Source organism: Toxotes jaculatrix, chromosome 24, assembly GCF_017976425.1.
Source record: "Toxotes jaculatrix isolate fToxJac2 chromosome 24, fToxJac2.pri, whole genome shotgun sequence".
In the NCBI taxonomy this organism is placed as follows: domain Eukaryota; kingdom Metazoa; phylum Chordata; class Actinopteri; family Toxotidae; genus Toxotes; species Toxotes jaculatrix.
In genome coordinates, this window is record NC_054417.1 from 2,224,033 (window position 1) to 2,242,867 (window position 18,835).

An 18,835-nucleotide genomic window follows, 5' to 3' on the forward strand; every position below is an offset into this window, starting at 1 on the left:
CTAATCATGCTTCTCTCAAACATCCTACACACATACACAGAGGAAGAAGAGTAAACCGATCAAAACACCTGGTACATTTGCAAATCCAAACCTTTATTTGTGATAAAATGATGCACAGTTTTTTTTTTCTTCGTGCAGTGCTCCTCTTCGTGCACAACTGCTAAACTAATACATAAAGCAAATACTAACTACCAGGCCGGTGCTGCTGTGTGTCCACTTTGAGGGTTCTGGTCAGTCAGTAATGGTGGAAACACTGGGCTCCATTTCATTTCAGTTCAGTCTCTTAAACCACAATCAATCCTAAATATAACTACACACGTTTTTTAGATCACTTTCTAAAGTTAATCAAATTGAAATTGAAATAAAGCCCCAAAGCGTTTGCATTTTTGTGTACTTTGTTTCCCAGAGCGCCATCTGAAGACCCATGAACTTACTGTCGCAAAATTTTAGTTTGTGCACACACACACGGCTGTAAAGTGTGACTGTTTACTATTTGTGTGCCATGTTTGATTAGTCAATGATTGCGGCTTTGCTTTGGCTCCATTGCATTCTGTTCACTGAGGCTACAGTCACTGGACAAACAGAGCTGTCCCAGTATAACTGCAGAGTGTCTGTGCTAAATGGACCTACAGCAGAAACACAAGTTACAATATTCTCCTCATGTAAGACAGATGAAGAGTCATGGATCAGCTGAACAATAAAAAAAACACTCATGTCACTCTAAAGTAAACGACAGCAGGATGGATCCTCATTTATGATTGGCCAGAAGCTCCCCTGTGACAGCACTAACACACTCACGCCTGAAAATATGCAAATCACAACAACATAGCAATAGAACCACAGTTAATTCTGCGTTATGAAGACTTTAAAGGTCGCCACTTGCCAGACATTCACAACGAGGGCATTGAGGGGAAGGAAAAGTGTAAAGACTCAAATGAAAAGAATAAAACAAAAACAACAACTGACTTGGAGAGAATCTGGACACTTTTTTTTTTTTTTTTTTTTACAAAATGGTCTTTGATCGTAACTTTTTGTTATTTGTTTTTATCCAAACCTTGGCATACATGGTGGTATTGTCTCAAATTTTGCTTGCCAATTAAAAATGGCTGTTTACGGTTTATTATCATTATTGGCAATGGAACCTGTCACACAAACAGGTTTATGGATCTGATACTGAGTCCAATGTGACTTTAAAGGTAACCCGTGTAGGATGTTTCTCTTAATATGTCACAGTCACATTAACTGTAATCCAACTGTCAGTGCTTCACTACATCGCCTCCTGTGACACCACATGCACATCTTCATCTACTGTTGTAAATGACAGAGAAGAGAAGAGCCCAGTTAGGGCCGTGGGACCTTTTCACTGACGGATGTTCTCAAACTATGCAACAAAAACAAACCATTTAACAGCAGCTGCAAGTGGGAAGTTCAAGCTGAGCGCAAGTTTATGACAAAGGATTTCTACTTAGTTTTAAGAAAAAGGAAGCGATCAGATTTTTCCAACGGGTGGTATGGCAATATTAATCAAACAGCATAAGAAGAAGTTTCTAAAAAAACAAACAAAAAACAATGGACTGGTAATAGGCAGAAGAAAGATGTGCACGTGCTGCGAGTACCTTTGTACTGGCCTTTAGCAGAGAACTGGTGTGTTGGATTCTTTAGTATTTTGGCACCAATGACAGTACTGGTATTTTTGGATTTTTACAACCCTTTCACATTTGTCTACCACAAAAACTCCTCACAGTGACATATCCAAAGAGAAACCCCTACACGTTGCATCTTTAACGTTAAAAAGCTCACACTACCCCAGAAAAATAGAAATTTTCACTCATACCAATGACATTCAACATTCAAGTGCCAGTGTTTTTGTTTACTGTCTTTTGGTCAAGTCACTTTGTAAAATATCAACTTTTGTATTAGGCTTATAAAAATAAATATTTCTCAAAAACGCTTGATAAATTACACAAACTAGCAGCGAAAGTAGACTCGAGAACTCTGTGTGCAAACAGCTGAATCCTACAGTTGCTGTTAACTACAACTCCACCTGGTCCCAAAAACAAACAAACAAACAAAAACGGATTCATATCTGGAAGAACCTTTCGATACCACACACCCACACACAGACACACACACACTACACTGCAGACAAACCTCTCTTTTTGACATCTGGCTGCGCTACATCATTTCAATCACACTCACTCACTCATGCACATCTCTCGGAGGTTTCGAAGGACATATGCTACAGAAGACTTTAGCTGAACGTTAAACTAGGTAACTGAAGTATTTCCTGTGAAACTTGGTGGGGTTTGAAGTCGTTCTACAACAGAGGGGCCTGCCGGCCGCAGCAATGGGAGCTTAGCACCATTAATTGTTCACCAACGATCAAAATATTCCTGCTGGTAAGTTAGTTTCCACAGTGACGCAGAATCCTTTGCCATGGTGACACTGTGTATCTGTTGCCATGGTAATGCTGTATACAGTGCAACCAACTTCACTATCTGCTCCATTAGGGCTGGGTATCACCCCCTGGAATTTAAGGCATCACAAGGTTTTGAAATTATTCAAAAACCAGAAACTAAAGTGCTGGATTTCAAAATGAGAACTGAGTTTTCCTTCAGAGGAAATGAACTCTGCATGTTGTGCTTCTAATTAGTGGAACTGGTGAAACTGGTGGTCCAAACAAATGCTCCAGGGTTTGTTAGGATTCATCCTCAAACAAACTTCTGGATTAAAGTGGTAAATGAACTGACCGACCTACACTCCCATCCACAGAGCCCTGACGCTAATGTGGCTAAAAAGCAAACAACAAATTCAACACATTCGACTAAAGGAAGTCAAGATGGAGAATTTATTTTAATTTTCTTTTTTTTAAGTCTTTGTCAGTCAAAAAAAAAAAAAACTTTTTTCTGAAACGTTTCTGAATCTGTGCCATCGATTGGACAACAGCTGTTAGACGATGCAATGTTTTAATAGTGTTATTTCATTGTGAGTGGATGACTATGGTGATTTCCACACACAGAGAAGTCGCAAAATGCATTTACTGTTGTTTGTCTAATAGTTTGGATTTTACATCTGTATTGAAAAATACCCAGCCCTAACTAACACGTTTCTGTCTTTAGTGAATCAGTGATTCAGTCTCTTCAAGGCACCGTGCACACGCCAGAATTTCAGCTGATTTCACTTGGGCCTGTTTGTGCTTTAATCCAAACGGAGCACAGACAGAAAACAACCCAAACAAAACTTGGTGACGGCAAAGTGAAAGCAAACCACAAGTAACTGAGATCTATTGCACTTCAGACGTTCAGCGCCCTGGGCAGGGGGGCATTTCGACGAGGCGGGGTGGGGGTTTGGGGCACAGTGGTGGTTCAGTGTTGCTCCAACGCAGTCCAAAAGTAATTACAGCTGATAGATATAATCTGTCTTCCCTACAAAAAGACCTAAATACATTGCATATTTATGTGCGTACACTGAACACTACTATTTGACAAGATTGCTCTATAAACAAGATGAAAAGTGAGGTAAACTGAAGTTCGACCTTCCATGACTCCCTGCTGTTTAACTCCAAAGTCAAAAATTCCTATCTACACTACCAGCAGTCAACAATATGCTCAGATCTTGTATTAGATCAGCAGCTCCTTGCATCTGTCTCACTGCAGGTGAAATGCTCAGTCATTTCAGCATTTTTTCACGGTTATTCTCTCTGCCCACTAGTGGCTGTTAGAAGGCACAACAATGTCTACACACTGAACCACGCTCACGTGCTTTGCCTCTGACACTGTATGTCCTTCTTAAAAATGTATTTTATCATGCTTAGCATTTTATTTTAAAAACAAGAGACTACACTAGCTGCATACTAAGTTTGTGGTTGGCAACAGCCATGATTTCAAGTAACAAATGCTGACAATATCCCCTTTCACACAGGGAAGATGCAACAGTGTCAGTTGACAGTTCAGTCAAGTACTAAACTTGTGTTATTCAGTCAATATTTAAAGGTAGACTCTGATTCTGTAGCACGGCCTGAAAGCATCCAAATGCCCCAACAGCACGGGCATTTGGGGACACTTTTGGCTAATGCAACACATCTAGAGCGTGTCCTCAACTGTAAGGTAACTGTAAGCTTCATTCTCCTCCATCACGGAGGACAGAAGTTGGATGTGCAAGTTCAGAAATTGACAGTTCATCAAATAACTGCCCGCAAGACAGCTGGTTACGAATAGTTCTACATATCAAGGTGTCCCCAAGACTAAGAAAAAGTGCAACTTAAAGAGTTCTGTTGATGTGTAAAGTGAGTTTTAATCTAAGGAAATCCTTCATAATTGATTGTCACTTGCAATGTTATTGTACTGATTTCTATCTTCCTGCTGCTTATGAATTCATACCTAACAGTTTCTGTAATAAAAATTTAAGATGGAGACTATCCACCATGGCTGCAGGAGAAACTAAAGAGTGTTATTCACATCATGAGAGAAAAATTCTCTGATTGGTTAACAGGTGCTAAAGTCATGTACTGGGACACCTCAAACACAGTTCTGATCAACAATTCAATCGCTGTTTTAACCAGTATAACCAGTATATATAAACAGTTAATCCGACGGCTGAACCACAGTCAAACAGCAGCTGTCTGCCCTCTACTGATCGTTTACTTTTTCTTCTAATGTGACAACTGTCCTTGAACGTTTAGTGAGATATATCACTGAACTAGTTTCTCTCACCACAAATTCTCACACATGGGACTGGTGTCTTTGCACCAAATTATCAAGAAGCTTTTGGAAAATCTGGTTTGTAAATTCTGTATGTGACCCGCTGTCTGCTTGAATTCTCCAACTGGTTTCCTGAACTTCTCTAATCAACTGTACTCGAGGGAAACAGATTTGAAGACTGACCCGAACACATCTTTTGATTAAAAAGTAGTCTAAAAATCATAGAGGATGGAAAAAAAAAAAAATCAGAGAGTTTTAACAAAACTAAAGCCTGTGGTAGGACTGTATTTATTTAACTCCTTGACCAAAAAACAACAACACTTGCATATGTTTTGTTGTCTTCGTCCAGCCTTGTCATTTGTCAAAGCCAGTGGGCAATTTGAGGGAATCTGCTTGGTGAGCATTAATTGGTAAATGAATTCCCCTTCTTGGTTCATGTTTGTGTAAACACACTTATTCTGTAAATCGTGTCTCCAAAGAATAAATCTGCTGAGCTTGTTCAAATTGCCCACTGAACTAAGCCCATCAGACACTGCATTGTCCAATGTCGAGTGATCAAACTTAATCTTCTACACATCAAGTGTTGCTTCACTTATAATTCGCTTTCTTTTTCAGTGGAGATTCTTCTCTTTCTGTTTTAAAGAGTTGAACTATTTACATTTGATCTATATGTTTACTTTACTAAGCTTATTCATGTAAAGAAAACAAATTAAGAACCTGATAAAAATTAATAATTTTCCCCACCTGGTAGCAGCAGAGCATGTTTTGGCTTATTCTGCCACTGACTGACACAGAGGGGGATAGGACTTCTACCACTGACCCGTCCCAATGTGCAGTGGAGTTTCTTTTACACGTTCGCACAAGGGATGAAACATGGACATGTTTCTGGGTGCAGACCAACTGCCCCGTGTAGCCTGGTTCCACAGCAGAGCAAAGTAGGGCTAACCAGGTATTATAAAATAATTTCATCAAGAAAATCCACATGATTTTCTTTTTTCTTGTAGCCAAAGATTTTCAGTTCTGTTGTGCCACTTGTCCTCAAGCACACTTTATCTGTCCTATGTCTTGCTGTGCTATGCTGAGCTTGGCTGCTCTTTAACTTCATTAACAGGGCTAGAAAGGGATAATGGTAGTCAAAGTGCGGCACACACCAGCTGTGTCGCGTCATTTAACAACCACACAGACGTACAGGTGGAAGCAGAAGTGGAGGCACATTAGCTGGAATGAGCTGTTGCGCTTTGATGTCAGTAAAGATCATAACAGCATCAGTCAGAAAAGCAATGGTTTGTGCCAAGATGCTGCTGGTCTGCAGCTTACACAGAAAAAAAAACAGGTGCAGAGGCTGTGAAGTGCATTTTAAGCCACTGGTGTGTGTGTTCTGCCTTTAAAAGCTGGTCTGACTCTGGATTTAAGAACATTTCTGTGCTTCCTTTGTTGGTTGATGTCTTTGAAACACTGCACCGGAGGACTGGGCTTCATTACAGCACCTGTTCAATCATAAGGACAGGAATGTAAGCACCTGCACTCTTAAGCGTATTCACATGAACTCATAGTACAGTCAGACAGGACATGGCTAAAGTGTGCTGTAGAGGTGTGGCATTACATCCTCCAGAAGCCCCAGCTGTCCCTGCGGTGAAATGGGTTAGGCTAGCTTATCCAGTTCTTTACTTTTATCCCTTACCTCCACAGATCTTTAAGACCTAACGAATAAACTGGAATGACTTATTTTAGAGAAGACTCTTCATGTAACTCTCCAGGATAGAGTGAGCAAGAAAATTTTGAACTCTTATAGCCTTTTAGTTGTGTCCCCTTGAAAGAAGCTTTTGGCAAACAAGGGGTTCGATGTTGGTGGTGGAAGCAGAGCCAGTTTCCCAAGAGCATGATGGCACTAAGAGTCAGCTGAAAATCCACAGCCACTGATCAAATTTGGTCACCGGGGTTTTCAGCAGCAGCCACATTGTGGTTATACTTTTTTTTTGGCATTGCTTTGGCATCACACCCAATCAGACCACGGTATCTGAGCACATATCTAAACGGTAAGAGAGGGAGAGGAAACAACACCTGGTGCTGCTGCACGGCGACACCAAATTCTCTCTCAGTGGCTCTGCTTCTGGCATCAAGTGACCCAAAAATTAGTGACAAGATGGTTTTGAGAAACCCAAACTCAAGCTCAAACCAGAGCTATAGATGTGACATACAGGTCAATGAGAGGTATCTGGTTTCCCAGAAGCATAAAACCACAGCTATTATCTCTGTTTACAGCCTAGTGAAGCAAAGAGGTCTGTTTTTGTAATTAATACTTCTATTTTCGAATAAGACAAATGCAATGTTTCTCAACCCATTTTAGTGGCTTTGGATGAGGGTGTATTTAAAAAATCTAGAAATATGGTCACAGTGGTAATATGCTGTTGGGAATCAGCTCATCAGAGACCTTCTGATGAATTTGAACTCCAATAGACAGATAAGGAACAACGTTGAGGTTCCTCACCACAGTTTTTGTTTAGGTTTTTTTTTTTTTTGCCAAGGTTTGATTTAGTTCAAGCCTAGTTTGTTTCCTTCCAAATAGAAATAAAGAAAAACATGTTTGAACCCATACATGACATTAAATACAGATTTTTTTTTTAGTCACAGTTGGCCAATACTTATAGCCAGTTACGTATTATGGCAATAAAAACAATGGAATTAAGAGACAAAGTTCAAATTCTGAAAGGCACGGTACAGAAACAAATGATCCTCCAATATGGTTTGTTTCAAACAAAGAAATTCCATTTGTAGTTGTGATATTAACAACCACAAGTCTGTTTGCTGGCATCATTGCAAATGGGCAACGTCTGCCGGCGTCCCAGCCCCGTGTCTCTTCTGTCTCTGTCGGACATCTTTCTCGGTAAATCAATACCTCTATACGTTTTAAAAAGGTGAAAAAATAAAAAACAAGGATTTTGCTGTTTCTGTGGCCCCTTTTAAGAATCTGTCATGTAAGTGAAGGAGACCTCAGCCAGTGTTTTGCTCAGATCTGACGACTCGCCTTTCTCTGCGCTATGTTTTAGAAAAGTTTTCGGCCGCTGATTCACAACATGGCCATGCGTTACATATGAAGATGATGTGAAGGTACACAGGAAGCCTGGCTGGCTTTGGGTGAATACAGACAAAAAACATAATGAAGCCACAACTCAAATCTAAAGTGGAAATATGGGCCCTGGTCTTATACAGCTGTTTAGGAGAAGTCTGCACACTGTATATCTTAGGTGTGCATATATCTTAGGGAGTTAAAAGAACACCTAGAACTTTAATTTAATTGTTTTTTTTTTTTTCAGACATGTTACAGAGGGCAAAAGTTTAAAAAGTCCTCACCGTAACCGAAGGATATTTCTTGCTGGAAATAAATCTGTGGCTAGTGTAAACTAAAATGGAAGAATCCTTTTTTTTTGGCCTGTTTTAAGACGATTTATCAGAACTTAAGAAATCAAAAAAGGATGAGGAACTGTAAGGACAAGGGTGTAGATGGAGAGGAACAGAAAAATCTAAAGAGGATTTAAAAGATCTTAGCATATAGTGGTGGAAGGAGGACTATATAAACGAGTATAAATAGTTCAATAACATGCACATGGGTTTTTGGGGTTAATGGAAAGGTGGAGACAGATGGAGTGCAGACAACAGTGAGGGGAGAAGGAGGAGGATGAGTGAGGAGAAGAAGAAAGAGGGATGAGTGAAGGGGAGATGAAGGAAGGAGGAACCTAGTTGCCCCACCAGTCAACTTGAGAGTGTGAGTAGTTGCCTCCGTAGCCGTCACTAGTGTAGAAGTTACCAAAACCACCTGAGAGGGAAGAGACAGAGGAGAAAACTGAAGAAGAACCGCAGATTGGTCTGAATTAGTCAGAGTTGCTGAGTGGCACTTCAGCTAAACTTATTAAATATCTCAACAGCTAAAGTCCAGAGGACAGGGGACAACAGTCAGAAATTTGGTAACAGCTGCATTCAGAAATGTACTGCACATCCTCTGAAGCAGTTCTGGAAATATTCTTGGAAGAACAATGATGACACAGAGTATAAATGCAATACTAATATCCTAAAGATGAGACCCTCACCTCCTCCAAAGCCACGGTTTCCTCCATGTCCTGCCTGGCTGCGACTTCCACGTCCTCCAAACCCTCCGGTGTTGCCTCCAGCGGCCGTTTGGCGATAATCACGTGCTCCAAAACCTCCAGAGAACCTGGCGGTGAAATCAAATACATCACTTGTATCAAACACACAATGAACCTCACTGCATTTAGACAAGAAGTCTGATGAGTTTAGCTCCTTGAATGGCTTTCATACTGACAGGAAACACACATTTACACGCCTCAGGAGATATATGTTTACCTCTTGGAGCGTCCTCTGTTGCTGCTCTTATGCTGGTGTTCATAGGCTAGGCTCTCGAGCCATGAGGGAACTTCCTGTTTGGCCTCTACTAGGATGTCCAGCAGGTCTTTAGTGATGTTCCCGTTCTTGTCATTGAAGAAGGATGTGGCCAGTCCTACAGGTAAAAAATTATTAAGTGACAGTGGCAGTTAATCACAGCTTTTTGTGAGGTTTGGCCCAAAAAGCTTAAGTCTATCCCCATTTTACATCATATATAACACGTCACATACTTTCTATTAGTTGCAGTCTTACCCAAGTTTCCGACACGTCCTGTACGTCCAATACGGTGGACATACTCTTCTATGTCGCTGGGCAGGTCAAAGTTAATAACATGTTTCACATTGGAGATGTCCAGACCCCGAGCTGCTACCTGAGTCCATGAGACAAGACCAGAATCAATATCAATATTAAATCAATATTTTAAAGATGATGATGTGTGTGTAAGAAACAGTATGTATTATAGTAAGTTTACACATTTTCATGAATATCTAAAAACATATATTCAGTGTCTGTAGCAGCATTTCACTTTTACTGACCGCTGTGGCCACCAGAATGGGGCATTTTCCTGATCTGAACTGGTTCAGGGCCTCTTCTCTGTCTCTCTGGGAGCGGTCGCCATGGATACTGGTGCAGGCGTAGCCCTCCCGATACAGGAAGTCCTCCAAGGCATCGGCGCCTTTCTTGGTCTCCACGAAAACCAGAGTCAACGAGTCCTTACCTGGTCAACCGAGAGAAAAATCACCTGAAGTTAATCATTAAAGGTGAGTGGATAATCATGGTGGTCGCACCACCACAAACAGCAGGTTTTAAGTTTCTCTGAGCCCACTGATGACAGGGCAGAAGATAAGCATCACACTTCCCATTTCACTACAGAGCCACGCCTGAAATAAAAAACTATTTTATACTCAACAAAATACTAGCGTCAGCTCGCAGGTAGCTTTGCGATACACAAGTCACAATATTTTTCAGGGAGCCCAATATCTAGAAAAAGATTAAAACACCTGAGTGGCAATTGACCATCTTAATGTATCTCATTCATTTGTCTTTTTAAAAAGAAATAAGCTGAAGGTACAAAATTAGCTGAAACACAATGAATGAAAACCCTTCAGTTTATCAAATCATATCAGTTAGTTACTGAAAACTCTCTTTAAATCTTAATAACATGCACCTGAAGTAGTTAATTGTTCATATCACCTTACAGTAATGTTTATCTATGAACAGAATAGTGCAACAGGCAGCAGGGGGTGCAGCGTGAAAAAAAAAAACAAAAGAAAAAATCACAAGAATAAACAGCAACAACAAGAATAAACAGCTAAGAGCATCAGCAGCACTGTGACTGAAGCCACTGATGGAAAGAGTTTGGTCCAAAGTCTTTCTCAATGCTCCCGCTCCAATGACAAAACCGCCTGACAATGATGTGAAGGCCACTGGCCCACGTTTATCCACATTTATATCCACCTGTTAGCTGCTGAGACTAAAGCATAACCAGACTCTCTCCATCACAGATTCAGGTCTGACATGAAGACACCACAGGAACAAACTGCACATAGAGATGCCCATAAAAAAATAAAAAAAAACATACAACAGGCATGTTTGGTTTAAGCTGAGCAAACCTGACCCATGAAATGATACACGGAACCAAAAATACCAGAATAAACATGGGGTTCTCCACCCACAGAGAGGAGTATTAAAGGCAAGCAAAATTATTTAAAAATGTGGAATGACAAGTACAGGTTTCTTGATTGAGGATCTTACCAGGTTTCTCTATGTTGTCTCCAGTATTGTCCTGTACCTCGCTGGGGATGACTTGGGATAAAACCACACCAAACCACCAACATGTAAACTGCACTCAATCACCAGCAGAAAACCAACTCGTATGTTTAATAGGTTTAAAGTTCCTGATGGACTGAAGGTTTGCCTCAGTTCACAAAAGGCTTATTACAAGACTTATTTTCCAAACAACAAATGTGTCTTGAAATGTTTTTTTTTTCTGTAAACTGAAGGAACAGCAAATATTTGTTGAATCCTTTGGGGCAGAAATAACACTTCTTCTTATAAAACATTCTCAACATTGTCTTCCTCAAGCCAAAAAAATATATAACTGGATGAAATGTCATCTCTAAACCATGATGGATGTTTTTTTTTTTTTGCCTCTTGTTAATCCCCAGAAAGACAGAAAATGTACACAGACCTGCTCCCTGGTATGAATGTATAATTTTGATTATAGGAAAAACCAAATATGACTTTGTGAATGTTCTGAGCTTTTCCAAATGGTTGACAGACACAGGGTGTTGATGGACATTACACTGAGCTAAACATGAGACACAGTAATGTACTGGCTGAGATGTGACGACAACAATACGACAATGGCAAAAGGACAGGGGAAATAAAACTGCACTGTGTGTATGTACATGTGTGTTTGCAATAGCTCGACACAGATGCACCTATGACGGTTGTGAGCTATTGCTGTGTGAATGTCTCACCTGTGGCGCTGAGAAGGTCCAGGAGGAATGACCTCTTATCGCTCTCTTCCACCCACACCACCTTCTGAGTGATGTTCTCCGAGGTGGAACCCACTCTGCCCACCGCCAAGAAGATATACTCCTCCAGGAAATCCCTGGCCAGGATCTGCAGGAGGAGCAGACAATGTGTTTATTAATAGATTTTTAGCAGTTTTTCTGAGGAGTAACTGATCTCAGGAGCTAAACTAGGAACAGGAGTCACTGCAGACACACCTGGATCTCTTTAGGAAAGGTAGCACTGAACATCATGGTTTGTCGGAGGCCTTTATGCGGCATGGTGTCTTGTTCCACAATGCGTCTTATCTGTGGTTCAAAGCCCATGTCCAACATACGATCTGCCTCATCCAGGACCAGGTAGCTGAAGTAAAGAAGACACAGAGGAAGATGGTGTAGCTCTTAAAAATAAAGCTAAGATTCTCTTCCTTATAAAATACATGTCTGAATTAGTCCATTTAAAAAAAAATCTACTGTTTTATCCAGCACTCCCTCCTCCTCTCCACGTCTTACTTGCAGTAGTCCAGTCCAATCTTGCCCCTCTCCATCATGTCCACCAGTCTTCCCGGTGTGGCCACGAGGAGGTGGCAGCCTCTCTCCAGATCCCTGATCTGCTGGCCAATATCTGCTCCTCCATACACAACACAGGGACGCACTCTGGATCGGTAGGAAAACTATGAATAAAACAAGAAGGGTGAAGAAACACAGAGGTAAATGTCTTTCAGTCACTGGGGTGTGGGGGTATTTAATGTGTGTGCATGTTTGCATATACCTTCCTGGCTTCATCATATATTTGTAATGCCAGTTCTCTGGTTGGAGCCAGTACCAGAGAGATGGGGTACTGCTTACGACGCCCATACTTCCCGTTATCCTGCAACACAGACACAAAACCAGTGGAGTCAGTGCAGGTCACCATTTGTCAGGGCTAACTCAGACACTGGCTTCAAACCTGGGGGGTGGGACCCGTGGAAAGGTCACAAGATAAATTTTAGGGGTCTCAAGAGTACTGACAGGATAGTCATGCCATTTTCTTTTGAATATGGATAGTGGATAGATTCTTCTGGCCCTTTACATTTAAATCACAGCTTTCCTTTGATGGTTTTGTGTAATTTCTTCCCCTTCATTCAGAGGCATGGATTTTTTTTGCTTACCTGTCCAGAGGCTTTAGCAGCCTTAAGAGCTTCTCCTGGTCCATCAGTGTAGATCTGGCTCAGGATCGGCAGCAGGAACGCTGCAGTCTTCCCAGAACCTACAGGCACAAAATCAACCATGTCCGTCCATCTCCATGTGCATTCAGAAGAGTCATCATTTCATAGCATCATCTCGAGAATCTAACACCAAAATATGACTGTGTTTTTGTATGTATGTGTATGTGTGCATGTTCTACCTGTCTGTGCGCAGGCCATGAGGTCTCTCTTTGACTTGACAATAGGGATGGCATATTTCTGGACTGGAGTTGGTCTGGTGTAGCGACTCAGAGCTATGTTACCCATGATGATCTCACCCATGTCCACATCTTGGAACTACGCAGTACACACACGGACACAAACATTCATAAAAACAGCCGAGTCATGTCATCGTGCAGCGGGTATATAACACTGTTTGGTGGCTTACACTCTCGATGTGGTGAGGGCAGTTCTGTCCTGTGGCCTCAACTGGAATGTCATCGTATTTCTCAAAGTTAATCCCAGTGTTGCTGCCAGAGAACAACTCACTACAGAGGAGCAAAAAAAGCAGAAACAGAGCAGGACAGCCCAGCGTTCAGAAAATATTTCTATGCAGTGTCATACTTCACAGTAACACAATTTGTTTTTTCACTGAGCTACAAGAGACTCACTCATTCATCTTGCATAATTTAACAGTAGCTCTGATAAATCTCATATTTTGTAGGTTTGTAAATACACTGCACGGCTCCCAAGCCTGTAAGACATACTTTTACCTATTTTTTCCATATTAATGATACTGCTTAAATAACACTAACATGTTATATTTGTACATTTAATGTTATTCCTAATCACTGAACCATTTCCACGATACTCCTTAATGTCCCAGAAAAGTTTATTAAATTACCCAACTTTCCCCATCTGGACTACACCTGTCACGAGCAGCGAAAGCACGGACTCACTGTTCAAGGCGTTCGTTACGTGGTGTCGGTTTGGACCAGTCTCCGTCATCTCTGGACTCCTCCACCCAGCGGCTGTTTCCTCCTCCACCTCCGCCACCAAATCCGCCGTGCTCAAACCTGAGCACAACACAAAGATGCTGCTATGCTGTTTTCCAAACTGTGCACATGAAACGACTCAACACAATGTCATGGTATGTAAAGATTTACAAGAGGTGAACTCAGTTTCTTATTAAATTTCTGAGGCGTGTTAACCTGAAGCTGTTTCAGTACAGTAACAAAAGAATAAAAAAAGAAAAACAAAGAACAGAGGTTGTTCAGTCTGTGTCTCATCTCCTCACCTCCCTCTATTAGCATTGCCTCTGTCATTGAAGAATGCAGACTTCCCTCGGTTGTTGCCAAAACTGCTATAGGCCTCCTTGGGCGTGTTCCAGCCGCCTGCGTCTGACAGGAGAATAAACACAAAAGAATAAGAAGACAGTTCTGGTAGCGAACAGAATATTTTAGACTTAATTGCTATAATTCACATTCTATATATGGTACGTAGGTGTTTTGCACATAGATGCAATTTCCTTTCCAATTTCTTTCACTTAACCAGGAATTAATTTCTGGACAAATAAACTGGATGCAGTGAAACTAAATCCCACCTTTATTTTCGTAGCCACCAAATCCCATTGGCTGTGCCGGGTTGATTGGGTTGAAGGATCCTCCCCTGTTGCCGCGGTAGCCACCTCCTCCGACGCCACCTCGGCCCCGCTCCATGCGAGGCGGGCCGCGGTTAAATGAGTTGCCAGTCATCCGGTTGTCATGGTACCCATTAACAAAGTTGTTGCGGCCCCCATCCCAACCATCTGCAGAGGAACAAAGGACGATAAATTATAGGATGTAGACACTGTTTCACAGGCTGTGTTTACACACAGCGAGCAAATATTTAACTGCCAGGTTTCTGGAGGAAGTTTTGTAAAGTTTTCCATGTATAACAAACAAATACATTGGGTTTACTCTATCTACTGTGAGTGTTATGAGTTGCAAATGTTTTTTTTTGCCCCCTCTGACTCAGTCATTTGTCTGCCCCCCTCTGACTCAGTCATCTCTTTTTTCATGGTTTACTAGGATGTTCACCATGAATTCAGGTCAGTAAGACGCCACTTGAAAAATGGGTAAACTGTATTCTGAAAATCAATCATGTTGTATTTGCAGCCTCTCTATACCTGAAACTATAAAAGTTCTGACTCCATGTTCATTAATATCTGCTTGGCATATGACCGTTTACAATATGGTCGCTTGTGTTTTAACCAAGCTTCGGCTGCTGCTGGTCATTTGCCATCACAACAATACTACACACAGCTAAACAACTGAGTTTGGTAGAAATTCAGAGAGAAACTTACAGTTGGCTGGAGGCGCCATGGTGTAGACACCTTGTCGACCAGCAGCAAAGGCATTTCCTGCTGGACGGGAAGAGTGTGTGTCAGCTGTGGTATTTATCGGCAACAGATGCAGTTAATAAAGGTGCCTTGTGGAGTTTTTGACCACTAGTAGCATTATAGAGCAATGTTTTTACAATGAGCAATGTGTAGAGCCATGTTTTTGATCACATCCTGCCTATTCCACAGATTGACATTTAGTGGCAGTGACGTGCAAAGAAACATAGCAATGCTTCAACAAGGACGGGGAAGAAGAAGACCGGATGCTCGCAGACTGGGATGAAACAGTGCACAACTTAAAATGTTTACAAAATCTGTTTTACTAATGTTTTATGAGGAAGGAAAAAGAAGGATTCACACAATGTATTTTGGTGAATAACGCTAAAAGTCAACATAACGTTGCTTTTTTTTTGTTTACAGGGAAACTCCACAGGACAGCTTTAACCTGACCTCACTCACCATTTTTGGAAGCGTCTTTGTTCCGTAAATGTGGAGGAATGTATCGCCCTGTAGACAGAGACAGCATCAGTGACAGAGTTTCCTTCCTCTGAGGTCTCAGAATCTGAATGTGTAATAATGTGAAATCTAAATAAAGACATCAAGCCACCAAAACCACCCTGGCTCTGAATGACTGCGACAACTACAGGTTGTGAAACTACAAAATGACAGGAAATTATTTGTTAAGAAATCTGAGATGAGCTGAAAACAGCCCTGTTCTGTATTCAGCTACTGGATTTTAAATCAAGTAAAAATGAACCGTTCATTGATACCCTGCCCTCAGTGACCTGCGGTGCATCTCTGAAGCAGGACAAACAGGAAATCCAAATCTGCATTTAAACGGTACTGAACTAAAACGATCAGTCAAAAGGTGAATTTTTGTTTTTAAATTAGTTTGCCTTTCCAGTGCTTCTGTAAATTAATAAAGCAGAGAATATTTCCCCAACTTTTCTGTCCTACCAAATTTACTGTCAGTGAAGCATTTCCTCATTTGCTGTCTTTATGATATCCCCAGTCTTGTTACCATGGTTTATTATTTTTGCAGGTAAAATCCTCAGGTTTGTGTCTGTGCACATTCATTTGAAGGACAAAATGCAAAGTTCTAACACTTCTAACAAAAACACTGTGGTTCCTTACTGTTTGTGCCTCCACCTTGTCCGTCTGCTGCACTCAAGTCTAGGACAGCGAGCTGGAGAAACAGAGACAAACAGTGAGCAAAACAGACAACATACACACTCAGTTTCAAAAGAACAAACTAGCTTGACTTACTCTCAGTCAATTAAGAAAATCGTACTAAACTGCAGCAATGTCCCTTTTACATGGAAAAATCTTTAGTACGTTCTCTGTCAACAATTTTCGCCCAATAATGTTTTTTTTTTCTCCAAATTTCCACTGCTTCCATGCAGGATTTTTCCCCCTACAAATCTGAAATGCACACAGAAACAGCTGGGTGGAAACTCACTTAATGTGGGTTGAAATAAGAGCTCACTGAGTCATGGCCCACACGGTCATGCGTATAAAATGCTAGAAACCCTCAGAGATCACCAAACTGCACTGTAAAAGGTTCTGATGATGGCAAATATCAGCCGTGGTCTTAAGCACAGGACCTGCCAGATTTCTGCCTGTGTGTGAGGCTACAGTAAACATCGTTCTGCAAACACCAAAATCTGCAGCCTTCTTAAAAACAAGCAATTTTTTTAGCAGTCATAATAAACAACATGAAAGCTTTGCTTACAAGCACTAGACAGAAACTACACTGTCTAGATTTAATGGAAAAGAACTCAGATTTCTTTTATGTTTGTTTTTAATATCAGTACCAGACAACTCTGCACACTAGTTTTTGAAAAATGTTTTAACTTCATCATGCAGAAATGCAACTGTAATTCTACTGAAGAAAGGTGCACACAACCACAGCTGGTCTGAGACATTTTACAACAAAGGCAAACAAAGTAATGAGAGGCAAAGGACTTGATGTTGGTGCATCCAGCCTCTAATTCTCTACCTGCTGTTAACTCTGGATTTTATGCTTTCATTTCTAGAGACTGAATTTGGGCCTGAGAAGCTCCTCTGCAACATTAAGTGAACTAGGCTGATAATAACTAATTTCTGCATAAAAAACACCCCCAGTGCAGCTTTGTTTTACATCCTAACAGAAACACAGGGTGTTTGATTTGTTTAAATGAGGTCAGAGTTGTGCATCTAACTCGCCCCGTAGACATATTGCAGGCAGACCTTTCCAAAATATCATCTGAGAACATAAAGTACTTTTCTGTTGCCATCCAACTGTCTGAGCAGTCAGACACAGATAGACTACGTTGCTGGTGACGCAGATAAAATGAGCATTTCTTTAAAGCGGGACGAAATCGAGACAGGCACGAAAACTGTGCAGCACTGCGTATAATCTGAAAGCCGGTGGGCTAAAGTATCAAACGCCGCATTGTTTGTGTGTCAGTCCCGCTAGCTCCATCCCCGCATACCTCCATTTTATTATTGTATCAGACTGCACGACAAACGCAGTGAAGATAATAGTTGATGGGTGCGTTTCATATGCTCACACAGGAGGGCCGGCGGAACCACTCGGACGTCATTTGTTAGTAAGCTGTTACAATTAGCAGCTTCACCGCCGTCTAAGCTACCTATCACGCATTTCAGAACCACTACAGCTTTCTTAACCGATTTTGACAGCACTTATGTGCCACACAGGTAGCTATGATCCAATAATAATAATAAAAATAAGGCAGAATGACCAAAATATTTTCCACATCGCACGGTGCGTTCCCCGCTCCGCAGCCACTTCTGGTCACGCGAGTGCGGAATTGAAGCGCACCCAAAGCCAGCTAGCAGGATAGCATCTGGTTAGCGGTGTTTTTAGGCTAGCCGGCAAGCTAACATTTATACCTGCCGTTATAACACTTTTCATCAACTGACGCTGCAAGACACATTAAAGTGAATCGGCTTACCTGCTGCTCTAGGCCGTGGGCATTTTCGACGGCCACATGACTCATAACTATAGAATATGGAGGAAAAATGTTGTCGTTGAAAAAAGGCTCTCTTTGTTTGCCGGGTTTTGATGTAATGTTATTTCTCCTTTGCCTCTGCCCTGTTTCTGTGGTTACGACAGATGACAGTTATTTCGTTGGCTTACAACAGTTACACGCAACTTTATAAAACGCAGTTGTTGAATTTAACGTGATGATAAATTCCTGTATTTCAGCTACAAGGATGGCACTTCATGCAAACTCAGCTGATGTCGATTTTCTCCTCAGCTGAAGCTGTTTCGAAGCCGTCATGGAAGAGTCAATGTAACCTGAATAGAACAGGAAAAAACATCCTGTAATGCCAAAATAAAAGCCCTTCAACAAACTAATCTGTATATGGAATGAATGATGGAATCAATCTAACTAGAGCCATATACAATTAAAATTTAACTCAACTTAAGCAGATATGACTCTACTGTACTAATTCTATTGTCCAAAACTCGTAAAGACGTGTATTTTTTTTTACAGATATCTACAAAGCGCTCCTGCATTTTGTCTTAAATTATATTTTACATAGAGTTATAGTTGACTATAATTAGGTTACAAAAAATCCAACCTTTAATTTTAAGTCTCAATTCCCCTACTTCCGAACTGCCGCTGGCCTCCTCCAGTTAACTTGACCGACGTCATCTAAAATTAA

General features: G+C 41.2%; 1 protein-coding gene across 4 annotated transcripts; it reads right to left on the minus strand.

Moving 5' to 3' along the window:
* Window positions 1-72: 72 nt before the first annotated feature.
* On the minus strand, window positions 73-18,446 carry LOC121177877 (ATP-dependent RNA helicase DDX3X-like). Of its 4 annotated transcripts, none has more exons than XM_041032287.1 (20): window positions 18,118-18,446; window positions 16,295-16,346; window positions 15,620-15,667; window positions 15,125-15,181; window positions 14,384-14,587; window positions 14,078-14,180; window positions 13,740-13,856; window positions 13,229-13,328; window positions 13,002-13,137; window positions 12,766-12,863; window positions 12,387-12,485; window positions 12,128-12,288; window positions 11,834-11,978; window positions 11,582-11,726; window positions 10,854-10,904; window positions 9,635-9,816; window positions 9,351-9,468; window positions 9,060-9,213; window positions 8,786-8,910; window positions 73-8,514 (listed from the first exon to the last, which is right to left on the minus strand). In XM_041032287.1, the coding sequence occupies exons 1-20, from the start codon at window positions 18,160-18,162 to the stop codon at window positions 8,435-8,437; spliced, it is 2,220 nt and encodes a 739-aa protein (XP_040888221.1). In that variant the 5' UTR covers window positions 18,163-18,446; the 3' UTR covers window positions 73-8,434. The 4 variants fall into 4 exon arrangements, with proteins under 4 accessions (XP_040888221.1, XP_040888220.1, XP_040888223.1 ...); XM_041032286.1 differs by having other exon boundaries at window positions 15,125-15,184; XM_041032289.1 differs by lacking the exon at window positions 15,620-15,667.
* Window positions 18,447-18,835: the final 389 nt, after the last annotated feature.

Coding starts and splice junctions, on each gene's coding strand:
- LOC121177877 (XM_041032286.1), bottom strand. CDS start 18,162: ATGAGTCATGTGGCCGTCGAAAATGCCCACGGCCTAGAGCAGCAG. Junction 14,181..14,383: donor TGGTGGCTACGAAAATAAAG/GTGGGATTTAGT, acceptor TTCTCCTGTCAG/ACGCAGGCGGCTGGAACACG. Junction 13,138..13,228: donor GCCCTCACCACATCGAGAGT/GTAAGCCACCAA, acceptor TGTACTGCGTAG/TTCCAAGATGTGGACATGGG.